This window comes from Leopardus geoffroyi, chromosome A2, assembly GCF_018350155.1.
Source record: "Leopardus geoffroyi isolate Oge1 chromosome A2, O.geoffroyi_Oge1_pat1.0, whole genome shotgun sequence".
In the NCBI taxonomy this organism is placed as follows: domain Eukaryota; kingdom Metazoa; phylum Chordata; class Mammalia; order Carnivora; family Felidae; genus Leopardus; species Leopardus geoffroyi.
In genome coordinates, this window is record NC_059331.1 from 18,178,642 (window position 1) to 18,192,245 (window position 13,604).

Sequence of the window (13,604 nt, forward strand, 5' to 3'; positions counted from 1 at the left end):
CCCCTTTTTGTTTTGTGTTTGTTCATTTTGTTTTTTAGATTCTGCCTATAAGTGAAATCATATGGTATTTGTCTTTCTTCGTCTTACTTCACTTAATATAATACCTTCAGATGCACAGCTGATTGGGCTGTGTTCCTTTCCAGACCTGGTCCCTGTGCACTTTCATCTCACAGACACAATTCTGTATTCCATTTTGTAATCTAGCCTTAAGTCATTCCAGTGATTTGCTATCTAGTTTTAGCTAAACGTTAGAGGTCTTCAGTATCTACCTAATGCTGTTCCTTGTGGCATCCTTTCTGAATTCCTATAGCCCTTTGATGGAAGTCATCAGCTGGAAGAACAGAAGGTGTTTGAGCTCTCAGGGAGGTCTGATTTGGAAGCAGTGACTAGGGGATGTCCTCATTGTTTCCCCTTGGTGTGTTCACAGAGTCATTACCAGCTCCAGCTGTGCCCTGGTGCAGACTGCCCCATGGTTATTCGGGTACAGGAGCCTAGAGCTCGCCGAGTACAGTGCAATCGGTGCAACGAGGTCTTCTGGTAAGAGTGAGCGTGAGTGCTGAGCATCTCTGGGCTCCTGCCTTGTCCTCCTCCAAAGCACCACTGCTGTTGCTGTGGGTGAGGGTGGGGCTGGGAAAGACAGGGTCTTAGAGCCTAAACAGCAGCTCTGCTCCAAGTGGGCTCCACTTGGGCAGTGCTCCAAGTATGTACCCAGCATCTCACGTCCCATGGGATGTTTGACAGTGCTCAGAGACAAAAAAGTGGCACAGATTCTTGGAGACTATGCTGTGGTTTATGCTGCTAAGACTCCTGGCACAGAGATTGTGTCTATGTGGGGGTGTATTTGCCTGCACAGATAATCCCATATCCCAAATCCCTGTATTTGAAAGCAACAATCTTCAGCATCTGAATCTTTCTCCATGTTGGCCTGCGTAGGTTAATTTTAAAACACTGTAATTCATAAAAGTAGTTTACATCTACTTAGAGTTTATTCCATTCCATAGATATGGGAATAGCTAACGTGTACTGAAGGCTTACCATGGGAAAGACACTATTCTCATCACGTCAACCTCATTGTCACAGCTCTGTACAATTGATACCGTTACCCTTATGTTCTTGGGAAAGAAATGGAGGTGTGCAAGGTGATGGCAGAGCCATAATTTAGGTCCATATCTATGTCTGTCCCTAATCATGCCTCCCTAGAAGATTCATGGTAGCGCTTCAGAGAAACTACATGGAAAGTGTGTGTGTGTGTGTGTGTGTGTGTGTGTGTGTGTGTGTGCGCGCGTGCGTGTGTGTGTGTTCTTGCCTTTCAAGACATTGTTGAGGGAGTCTGTGGCTTACCAAAGGTTAAGAACCAGTAGCATAGTTGCTCTCCATCATTTGTGTCACTTGTTATGAACTTGTTCCCCTGGGGCATTTGTTAGACTGTTTGCCTGAGAGCCTTCACTACCCAGCATAGTATTGGCTTGGATAAAGGGAAATTAAAAACACGGAACTATAGCCCAGTGAGTGTTGGAGTGTTTTTCTCTTCTGATTTTAAGTTTCAGGCATCGTCAGATGTATCATGCAGGCAGCACCCATTCTGACAGATGTGCATACTGTGTGCATCTGGCTGGGAGCTAAGTCAGGGCTCTCGGAAAGTGGATCTTGGTTTTGCCTGGGATCTGAGCTAAGTTATCTGTCTCAGAGCACCTTACCATGCACTTTGAGTAAACTCTGAATTTGACATCCTTTCAAAGAGGGTTGACACCACACAAGATATTTAAGACAGAAATGTTTTATTTGGGTGTATTGAGAGTATATCTGAGAAGTGCTTAGATTGAAGAGAAATTCATACAATATTTTAAGTATAATTCTGTGTAAGTAAAGATCCCAAAGGCCTTGAGAGGTAACTTTACTTCTTTGAAAAGCTCTAATTCAGTATCTTTTGGCTTGGACAGAAGGAAAATTGAAAACATAGGACCCTGGCCTAACAATTATTTGAATGTCTTTCTTTTCTGGTTTTAAGTTTCAAGTGTCGTCAGATGTATCACGCCCCCACAGACTGCGCCACAATCCGGAAATGGCTCACGAAGTGTGCAGATGACTCTGAAACAGCCAACTACATTAGTGCTCACACTAAAGACGTAAGGACTGTATCTTACCTGTCATGGATCTGCCCTCCTTAATGCTGCCTAGGTCCTCGCCTGGGAGGCTGGCTGGCTTTTTGAGTGCAGAACACCCAGGGCCCCAGGGCCCTTGCTGAAGTCTGCAGACCCTTTCCCAGACTTGGCAGAGTTGGCAGCGGATTATCATAGTATGCGTTGGATGCATTTATTTTAATAAAATGCTGACCTACCTGGAAAAGTTTGACCAGTAGAAGAACTAATTAGAAGAAAACCAGATTTTGTTTTAATGCCTCCCAGGCTTTAATAGCCCTGGGCAGGAGGTGGTTGATAGCAACACATAATAAAGAGCGAGGCTTTCATGCAAGCCTGGGCATGCCCAGTTCTCATTCTGAAACTTCCCATGGGAAAACATGGCCCTCAGCCCCTTGAACCCTGGGTGACTTGGCACCTACCCTATGCCAGTCATGTGCTGAGTTGCTACACTCACAACACAGCTGTGACTGTGACATTAAACATAGTCTACTTTGTGGCAATGGGAGAGCAGAGCGTCAGACTGGTCTCTGCATTGCTGCCTACATTGTGGCACCTCTCAAATGAGAGCAGGTGAGCTTTAGAGGTTGTTTCCTTGCTCTCTCGTTGAGGCAGAAGTCCAGGCAAGCTGACCAGGACGTGGTCTGGTGTGGCAGCTCTTGTGCTGCTTGGCATTCTTTCCAAGCAGGAAGACATTGTGCTGACTCAGCTTGTGCTTAATCTGAGCAGCCTCGTGGCAGAGACAGATGGTGGAAGACTTAGTGGGGCTCAGCCAGTGCTTGGAGTGTTTCAGAGCCAAACGTGCTGACCTCATTTCCTTGAATTGCTGTTCCAGCCTCAACGACCTGCCACATTTAAGTGAGATGCTCCTCCCCAGAAGGGCTCGCACGATGAGCTGCTGGGCACGGGTGCCAAGAGCTTTGTGTAATTTGTCTTAGAACCAGCCTGGTGGTGTGTGAGCCTAATGGCGCCCTTCTGTCTCCTCAGTGTCCAAAGTGTAACATCTGCATTGAGAAGAACGGAGGCTGCAATCACATGGTGAGCAGAAGCCTGTACCCTTTGCATATGTGCCATGGAGCCTTTGGTCAGCGTGCCCTTAACATGTTCTCTTCTGTTTCCCTCTGACAGCAATGCTCCAAGTGTAAACACGGTGAGTCCTAGGTGTGGTGCACAAGGCCCAGCAGCACAGTCTTGTGCATGGGTATCCAGTGCTTGTTTAGTGAGTGCTTTTGTAGTAAAGTGACGAAACAAAGGGCAGCCTTGGTCACTTATAATCGCCAGCGTAAAGCAGCTCTTGATTTTTGACTTATTACTTTCTGGTGCCTCTTATAATCCTGCTGCCATCTCGCTCACACATATAGTCAGAAGTGAAGGTTGGGATGACTGTTTGACAACCTCATGATCCTCAGTCACCCAAGAAGATTTCAGTGTGTTCTTTTTATTTTTGCCAAGGCAGGTAAGTTCGGGGCTTATCTGTGCTACTTTACAGATATCTTTTAGAGCAGCTGTTTTATTGGAAGGAGTAACATAATAGTCTTCCTTCAAGGTTTTATAAAGTTTCCACAGGGTCTTTTGAATTGGCCTTTCGGATCTTCTTCATCCATCAGGAGTAGCTTGCATAGAAGGACCTGTTGGTTTTGCTTTCCTTCCTGCAAGATCAAATAAAGAAATAAAATCCAAGTAGAAAGTATGTCCAGACAAGTCTACACAGCAGCTTTGATGCTGACCAGGGGGCCCTGAGGGTTTCTCTTTGTAAGGGTCTCATCTCATGCCATTTTTCCCAGGAGCCCACTGTAATCAGAGTGAACATGGCAAGGCATTAGAAGGAAATAGCGATTGAAGTGTAGAATGAAGATAGACCACTGGTAGTGGCATATTTCTTCAGTGGTATCCCACCCTATGCATTTGAGTGAGAGGGACGTGTATCATCTACTTAGAACAGTGCATAAGACATGCATATGGTTTAAAGAGAAATGACAAAGTGAACACCCCATCACATTCCTCACACTCAAGAAGTTCCCTGTGTGTCCCTTCCCATAGTCTCCCCATCCCTTACCACCCAGAGTTACTACCATCCTTTGCTTTGCTATATAGTTCTGCCACCTATACGGGCAACCCTAATATTTACGACTATAGCAAGCACAACCTACCTGATTAAGGAGATCACAGTTTTGCTGCTATTTGGCGAGGGCTTCCAGGAGAAGGGAAGCGAACAACCTCTAGGTCTCTGGGTTTGGCTTTAGCTCCTCCACGTTTTTATAAGAGGTCTTTTTGGTAAGTCAGTGAGCCAACTTGAATCCTGGTAAAACAGAGTTTACCCACTGTCGGTGTCTTTGGCAGAGATAGGTTATAGATCAGGTTTTGGCCATGTGACAGACTGGTTGGCTCCTCTCCATGAGATGGTAATTGTTGGATGTATAGTAGATCTTTATTTTTCCCTCTTTGCTTCCTTAGTGTAGAAGCAGACTTATAATTCTGAATATGAACTGTTGGGTAGCTGTTGGTTTTATAGAAATGTTCTTTTTTAAATAATGACAGAATAAGGGAAAGCCTTTATTCCCAGCTTCATGTACAAAATCTTCTTAGGACGGGTGTTACGAGGGTGGAGGTAGTCAGGAGGGAAATATGTGTTCTGGACGAACAGATGGGCCTCATTGGACAAGTTTCTGCTTCTCAGTGGCATTGACACAGCATACTAGTGGTCTTGTACAGTCAGCATCTACCTGTGTTGGGTTAAAAAGGCACCAAGCTTATGTGCTCATGGAACTGAGAGGTTCCTCTGGCTACTGTTCATATCAACAAGAAAAGGCTACAGGGACAGTGGGATGTGACAGAGAGGAGATGTGCACATTCCATCTGGAAAACGGTACCCTTGGGAAGTTCTGGTCAGGTGACAACCCCACCCCACTCCCCTCACAGGATCTGTCTGTCCTACTGCTTTGCCTGTGCCTTTGGAGGAATGTGATCCTATCTTGTGGGTGTAAATGCCTCTTTCTCCATCCTTCGCAGACTTCTGCTGGATGTGTCTAGGAGATTGGAAGACCCATGGCAGCGAGTACTATGAGTGCAGTCGGTACAAGGAGAACCCCGACATTGTCAACCAGAGCCAGCAAGCCCAGGCCAGGGAGGCCCTCAAGAAGTACTTGTTTTACTTTGAGAGGGTAGGCATCTTCTGCAGCTGCTCCTCAGGGTTGGGCTTCTTCCAGTTGGCCTTCTGAGGTAGAATTCCCAGTGACTGGTGTACTGGTATGTGCACACGGAAGTCAGGGAATGGAGCTCCTTCAGTGGACCTGAGTGATACCTCCATAAATGTGGCTTTCATGTTCTAGAGAGCAGCCAAGACCAACAAGCTCTTTGAATGATGGCTGAAGGACAATGAGGGGACCATCAGTCTTTTCCATCCACTGTCATCTTAATCAGATTTAGAGGGCAGTTCTTCCCAGGAAGACTCTTCAGAAGCCCACAAGCATGGCACATTTGGTTTCTAAGCACAGTAGACCAATGGGTACCTAGCCTTGTTTAGTCTTCAAGGTTGGAGCCCTATTGCCCTAGAGGGTAGGGTGATCTGGCAGGCAGACAGGGTTAGTAGTGTGGACTGAAGAAGTCCTCCTCCTGCACTCTCAAGGACACACAGTTCCCATAAGTTAGATGAAGCTGTGGCCATCCTGTGCCAACCAAGGTGTCAGCCATTCTGAACTTCTGTGTGGACTTCTGCTCTTTTCTCCTTTCTCTGTACCCTGTAGTGGGAAAACCACAACAAGAGCTTGCAGCTGGAGGCACAGACGTACCAGCGGATTCATGAAAAGATTCAGGAGAGGGTCATGAATAATCTGGGGACATGGATCGATTGGCAGTACCTACAGAATGCTGCCAAGCTCTTGGCTAAGGTGTGTACCGCCTCACTCTTCTGATCCCTGGTCCAGCGCCTGTCCCTGTCAGGCCCAAACCTCTGAGGATGGGAAACATTGTATGGGGCAAGGGAACGCAGCGCTGTGTACAGCTCTGCACGCTTCTGCTTATGGGCCCATGTTTCCTTGGGCTGTGTCCCTTGAGGACCCAGCCTGCTGCAGGCAGTGGGGGCACTTCCAAGAAGAGGATTCCACTGCCTCTACCCCAGGGAAGGCACTGCAAGCCCTTTTCTAGTTCTCCTTAGGGAGAACTCAAACTCTTTTCTTCTTTTGTCCCATCCACACATTACTCAGAGGGAGCTAAGAGATTGTGTGTGTGGACTCTGATGTCCGACTCGAGGGAAGAGCCTTTGAGGCAGCTGCTGGTAATAAATCAGAGTTTAAAAAAGGAACTGTGGGTTCTTCTGTGACCATTTTTGTTTCAGCTTTTCCCATGTTATCTCCCAGTTAATCCGTGATTGAGCTCGGCCTCATTTCTTTTGGGCCCACACCTACAGGGCCAGGGCCAGGGCCAGGCTAACTCGCATGGTAGGGTGAGAATTGTGGGAGCTGCCTGAGATGCATGTGGGTTAGGTTCACAGGCACAGGTGCCTTCTCTCTCTCCTATTGCAGTGCCGATACACCCTGCAGTACACTTACCCATACGCGTACTACATGGAGTCTGGACCCAGGAAGAAATTGGTAAGGCCAGGCAGTCCTCCGCTCTGCCCTCTTAGCTTCACAGGTGCCCTTGTCTACTAGCACTTTCCAGGAGAGTGGGGACCAGACTCTAGCTATTGGGAGGGCAGAACAAAACTGTCAGTTTTTTTAAATATATATTTATTTTATTTTATTTTATTTTATTTTATTTTATTTTATTTTATTTTATTTTATTTTATTTCATTGTATTTTATTTCATTGTATTTTATTTCATTGTATTTCATTTTATTTATTTATATCCAAGTTAGTTAGCATATAGTGCAATAATGATTTCAGGAGTAGATTCCAGTGATTCATCCCCTAAAAGCTGTCAGTTTTTGAAGTTCACTTCTCCTCTAGGCATCTTGAAATAGACTGCATGCCCTGGCATTCTGTGTAATAGTAAGGTAGATATGTCAAAGCCCCTGAACAGCTATATTTATAGGGCAATTGGCTAAAAAGTTCTGTGGTCACTTGGAAGGCCAGCACCCATGCCTGGGAAGATCTCCAGCATGCATGTCTCTGAATTATAGTGGACTCTTTTACATCTTTAATTCTGTATCTTAGATATGGGTTATTTCCCCCAATTATAAAGTAATTCACATTTATTTAAATGTTGGAAAACATAGAAAAACATTTGCATCATCCATAATCCCACCAGAAGGAAATGGCCACTGTTAGCATTTTTCAGCCTTTTAGAATTATTTTTATCTATTTAATGTTAATTATATATGTCGCATTCAATTGTTATAACTGCTTATTGTTGCAGTTGTCATTATTTACCAGGCTGGTAAATACCGGTTTTAATAATAGGATAAATGATTTGTTATATGGTCATACCATCATTTGGGCATTTATTGTTTCTGACTTTCATTATTACAAATAAGACATTGAGGAACATTTTGTGTATAATTGTACAATGGGTATATAATTACTAAGTCAGATGGTTTGAGTATTTTTAAGACTTGAAGAGCTGAAAAACTGAAAGATTCTGTGAACGCCATGTCTGTGAAGATCCATTGTGATTTGCTTCTGCAACATCTGTTTCCCTGTATGTTGGGAGCATTCTTTTCAATGGCTTAAATTTTCCCCCTGTCTTTTGGGGTAGAGGGTGAGTGTAGCCTTGCCACTTGGCTGTGCTCCTTGGGTAGCCTTTTGATCGGGTTCTGGCTCTGGCTCCAGGAACTAACTCTGCTCGCTGAGGACAGTATCAGGGTTGTCGGTAGCTCTTGCGAGCCTGAGGTGCTGCGTCTGCCCCTCCATCTGCAGGCCCCGCCCCGGCTGCAGCCCCTCTCCTTTTGACCCTCCTGCTCTGCCCATACAGTTTGAATACCAGCAGGCTCAGCTGGAGGCTGAGATCGAAAACCTGTCATGGAAAGTGGAGCGCGCAGACAGCTATGACAGAGGGGTAAGTGCTGCCCTCTTGTTGGCCTTTCTGTTGCAGGCCAGGGAGGACTGCCGTGTTAAAAGTGACAGGGTTGTTAGCATGCGGCCCAGAAGCTGCTGCTGAGAAGGGTGGGGAGGGCAGAACCTTTGACTCCTCATAGCCCCTAACATGGTGGACATGGCTTTGGCTGCTCCCTGCGTGGGACGGCCGTGCAAGCACCATCTTGCTTTCCTGCTGCAGGACTTAGAGAACCAGATGCACATAGCAGAGCAGCGGAGGAGAACCCTGCTGAAGGATTTCCATGACACCTAGGTGGGACATGGGCGTGCTGGAGTGAGGAAGATGTGGCTGCGAGGCCTCCTGGCTGCCGTACTGCATGCTGCAGGCTCTGCCTTTCACGACCCCAGGCAACAGCCAGGGCCCCACTCCTGAGAGACACTGGCCGCACACCTCTTAGTCCACTTCTGTTTTCTTCTCATCTTTTTGCTTTCTGTTTTTACCAGGGTAGAGGCCATGTTGAATTGGCCTCTTTTCAGGACTTTTAATTCCCCCTGGATGGTTGTTGGGAGGGAGGGAAAGTTTTTTCTGAATGACTATTAATAGTATTAGATCATTACAACTTATGTAATTTTCAAAAGTTGTATAATTATACAAAAAAAAAAAAAAGCAAACCATAGAATTACACAGAACCCTTTTTAAAAATAAATTGGCAATGGAGTGTTTTACCCTCTAGCTATTTTACTTAGAATATAACATTTGCTGCCTGCCCCCACTGCCTCAGAATGTCTACTGTAAGAGGGCCCCAGGGGTCTCTGTTTTTGGATTCTCATGTGTCTGGCCACAGCTGGTGTCCCAAGGGACGAACGTGGGTGGCAGATGGTGGGGAATGGAGTTGGCCTGTGTAATGGGCACGGAACGCAGAGAATCACATCATGCCTTCTGCCTGGTCCTTAGAGGCCTTTTAGTGGTTGGATGCACCTGCCTCACCTTGCAGTGAGGAGATAATACAGAAAAGGGCCTTGTCACAGGGTGTCATTGTCTGATGGCACTATGTGTCTGTGAGCTCATCTTTCTTCCAGGTTTACCTGGGTCTGGCTACTGAGACCAGCCCACAGCAAAGCATAGGTGAGCTTGTGGCCCTCCAGACCAGGGGATGTGAGTTCAGCACAGTTGTTTCATTTTGTCTCCTAAAGATAGAGATCTACTTTTAAAGGGAATTATTCCCCCAAATAAATTTGTTTTACCTTGGTCCCTTCTTTTGTGCCAGTATTCTGGTGGTGTAACTAACCAGGTTCACAGATGGCCATTCATAACCTGACACTGTCCTGCTACACTGTTCTCTGGTGAACTTCAGGGTCAGAGTTCAGCATGGCCCTCCCAAGGGCACTGGTATTCCTGCCTCAGGGGCCTTGTTTGCACACGTGGTTTTTATGTTATCTGGAGTGTGTTCTGTGGCTGCTCTGGAGGGTTGGGTGCTCTCCCACTTGCATGGGTTTAGCTGTTGGAGGACACCATCTCTGGGGTCTGGGAGTCTTGAGGCCAGGAGAGTCCTTGGTTTGTAGTCTCAGCTATGATGCTAGAAGGGCTGGTCAGGGGAGAAGGCCAGCTTTTGCACAGTAGAGTACAAAGGAACAGGTGGTTTGTGTGGTGTCCTGCCTGTCCTGAGCCTGGTCCTATGGGCCTTTTAAAAGTTACTTTTGTGATTCCTGGGGTTTCTGTGACTTTGTTCACTGCCTCCCCTCTGAGGCTGTCCATACTCGACAGGACCTCCTTAACCTCCTAGAAGAGTTGCTTGGGAGATCTGTGAATATTATTTTGGAAGTTCTTTGATATTCAAACATTTTCACCTTGGTCAGCAATTTCCCAGGTATCATGTTAGCTGTAAACTGAATCACTCTTGAAGATAGAAGACAGCTGTGACTCTTGGGATCATGGGGTACACAGCTGACTACAGGCTCCCTCTCTTCCTGTCAGGTCCTGTCTCTTTCTGTCACCTATGAGGGAGGAACTGTGGGGTAGAGTGGGAAAACAGGCTAGGAGGGCAGCAAATGAGCCCAGAATTGGAACAGTGGGGAGCTCACTGAAGGAGGAACATGCCTGCTTGCAGGACCTCGGGGTGGGTGTCAATGCTGCATTGACACGTGGAAGATCCTGGCGTCTGGAGCCTTTACCTCTCTTACCAAGTCCTTTCCGTGTCACCACCATGGCACAGGACCTGTGTTGCAGCTCTGCGCCTTAAGTCACACCCTGGGCATCCCTGGGCATTGTTTGGACTGCACGGCTGCCACGTAGTGCACTTGTACCCAGCTGTGGCCCTCAACCACTAGAGCTGTAGGAGGTTCTGTGCCCAGACAGTAGCCTGCAGCCCTTGACCTGTGGAGAGCTTCCTTTTGTGTCCCCAGTAGCTGTCCTTTGCTAACATCATCAGGAAGATGAGAAAGATCAGACAGAATTTTTCTGCCCTACAAAGGATGGAAGATAAAGGAAGGCACAGTGTTTTCATGAATTTACCATATATCTTTGTTTTCTTCAAAGAAAAAATTGAGGCAATGTCATCTGCTCAATGTTGAGTGGTTTATTCAAAATAAACTGAAAGTTTCTGATTATAAAACTGTGTAGGGTCTTTCTTCCAAGGATGTAAGTAACCTGAGCCAATACCCCAGGGGATTCTGGCCAGTGAGCACCAAATGGGGGTCTTCCTGCTGATCAGCTCCGTCCTCTAGAGAGCTGGGAAGAACCCACTGGCCTCTGTTCTGCCTTCTCTGGCTTGCTGGCGAGAGGGCATCCAGAGGGAAGTGGAATATCCTGGCAGTTTTTGCTCTCCTCTCCCTCCCTGGGTTGCAAGTCATACCATTCCCCCCACCACACACAGATCCTGGGATTGTAGCAGACTACCAGTGGGAATGCCCCACAGCTGCTTCTGAGGCCCTGAGCCCCTCATCCAGAAGACCCCCTGGGTCCCTGCAAAGCAGATGTGGAAGCCTAGGGTTATACAGTATGGCAGGGGTGTTGTGGCTTCACAGGGGCTCTGGGGTTACAAAGAGAGGACCCTAGACAGAAACCTGAGTGCACAGAGTTTAATCCCAAGGATTGAGGACAGGAAATGGAGTTTGGGTTCTGATCGAGTGGGTCCACGCTTGTGGTGGGAAGAGTGGCAGCAACTTCAGTGATAGCTCAGGGGTGAAGGCTCCAAAGCTGTGGGCAGCATGCAGAGGGCAGGCAAGGCCAGAGAGGCCCTAGACCCTGCCAGTCTGAACGCCACAGCTGCTCATCCCTGGGCCTCGGATGCGCCACGCCCCATGCACGGCACTGGGCATACAGTGGTGTGCAAAAGATCCATGGGTTTTACTCTCTCAGAGCCTCCAGAACATGCGGGACACGGATGGAATTGATCACTATACCATTAGAGATCGTAAAAGAACAAGAGATAACACATTCTGGCTAGAGGAGGGATTTTCCACGTAAGTCTCCAGGGTTCATGCAACAATCAGCATTGTCTCTGCCCTGTTTTGGGTACTGAGGACACAGCTATTGGCTTTGGCTTGTTAGGCCAGTTTCTGTCCCTACAAGATAATCACACTTAAGGATTACTGAGCACATAGCCCATTTAGTCCTCTGAGACACCCAGGCGCCCCAGGACATCCACCCTCTTAAGGTGAGCCAGCCTGAGCAGTGAGAAACCTTATGGTCCTTTTAAAAATAATAAATTTAAAAATGGGGCACCCGGCTGGCTCAGTCGGTAGAGGATGCGACGCTTATCTCAGGATCATGAGTTCAGGCCTCACGTTGGGTTTGGAACCTACTTAAAAAAAGAAAGGGGGGCGCCTGGGTGGCGCAGTCGGTTAAGCGTCCGACTTCAGCCAGGTCATGATCTCGCGGTCCGTGAGTTTGAGCCCCGCATCGGGCTCTGGGCTGATGGCTCAGAGCCTGGAGCCTGTTTCCGATTCTGTGTCTCCCTCTCTCTCTGCCCCTCCCCCGTTCATACTCTGTCTCTCTCTGTCCCAAAAATAAATAAACGTTGAAAAAAAGAAAGAGGGGCACCTGGATTGTTCAGTCTGTTAAGCGTCCAACTTCGGCTCAGGTCGTGATCTCACAGCTCTTGGGTTTGAGCCCCACATCAGGCTTAGTGCTGGCAGCTCAGAGCCCGGAGCCTGCTTTGGATTCTGTTTCCATCTCTCTCTGCCCCTCCCCCACTCACTCTCTCAGAAAATAACATTAAAAAGAAAGGAGGAAGGAAGGGAAGGAGGGAGACCTTATGGCCCCTAGGTGCCAAAAGGAACATGGGTTTTAAAAGGCCAAGAAGTTAGCTTATATCATGGTTGTGAAATTCCCACAACCAACAGCAGGTGGAGCAGAAATGAGCAATGAGCATCCTCTCCTATCCCCCTTCCCCTTCCACTGAGCTCCAGCAGGCTTGCTTGCCTTCTGTTGTCTGGTGATGAGTTAAAGAAGGAGCTGTGCATGACAGTGGGCATAACTCACTTGGATACAGGAGACAGGAGATAGGTATAGGAGAATGGTTCAGAAAAAATGAGCAGTATGAAGATTTTGAGGTGATCTAATTATAGGTATTAAAAGGCTAAAGAGGAAATGGTCTCAACATTCATTCATGGGTACCAGAAAATAATGACATCCTTGGTAAAACTGTGACTCGGTTGTTGTTTTTCACATTAAAGAATTTAGAAGATTAATACAATTGGGGGGAAATTTTGTTTTCAATTGTTCTGTGTACGTGGAAGTTGAGAGACTTCTGACCTAACTGGAGTAAAGACAAGCTGCAGGAAATCTGGACACTTTGAAGTTGGTAATAGAGTTTTCTTCCTTTTGAATCAGAAACATTTCTTTTGTGACCATTCTAGTATTTATTTACTTATTTTTAGAATTCGTTTCAGGGAGCAGGGCCAGGCCCTCACTGCCTCTGTCTTCACCTCCATGCACAGGGAGTCCAGGCTTACCTGGTTACCCACAGAACTGTCAGTTCCCACTCCATCTGGAACGGGATGCTGGACCAGTGGTGGTGTTTGGTCAGCATCCCAACTTTGGCTGAGCCATTGAGCCATAACAGTTCCCATTACCACCTGGCCCTCTTCCCCTCTTAGAAATGTCCAGAATGTCTCCTTTGATTGAGCAGTGTTTCTCTGTAGTATCCTAAGGAGATTGACAAAATGGTCCCTGAGGGTGGCTGGACGAGATGCACCCATGTGCTTGAGCACTGGTGAAACCTTCTGTTGTGTGTAAAATCTCTGAAAGAAAGAGGTGGCCACTCAAGCCCCCGGCCCGCTCTACTGGAGAGACCAGAAAATGCAGACTCCACTTTTCTAGAAGGAAATAGGGAGAGGGGGTGTATTAACAGAGTAGAGAGAAGCCACTAGTGGGACTTGCCTCAGTGGTGTTGCTCTTGTCTGCATGTCGGCTTCTGTTCTGGGGCATGTGCATCTCTGCCTGAGAATAACCCAGTCCTAGAAGAGCAGGGAACATGAAAATGCCTAGGAT

The 13,604-nt window shown here is 47.1% G+C and overlaps 1 protein-coding gene across 5 annotated transcripts in view; it reads left to right on the plus strand.

Annotated features, from left to right (window-relative positions):
• ARIH2 (ariadne RBR E3 ubiquitin protein ligase 2) overlaps positions 1-10,722 on the plus strand; it is a 50,317-nt gene extending 39,595 nt beyond the window's left edge. For 3 of the 5 annotated variants that reach the window (XM_045496807.1, XM_045496806.1, XM_045496810.1), the window contains 9 exons: positions 428-537; positions 2,009-2,126; positions 3,126-3,176; positions 3,267-3,288; positions 5,148-5,299; positions 5,882-6,025; positions 6,659-6,727; positions 8,049-8,132; positions 8,352-10,722. In XM_045496807.1, coding sequence (XP_045352763.1) covers positions 428-537; positions 2,009-2,126; positions 3,126-3,176; positions 3,267-3,288; positions 5,148-5,299; positions 5,882-6,025; positions 6,659-6,727; positions 8,049-8,132; positions 8,352-8,423 — 822 coding nt within the window. In that variant the 3' untranslated portion in view covers positions 8,424-10,722. The other 2 variants (XM_045496808.1, XM_045496809.1) reach the window with 2 other exon arrangements.
• Positions 10,723-13,604: the final 2,882 nt, after the last annotated feature.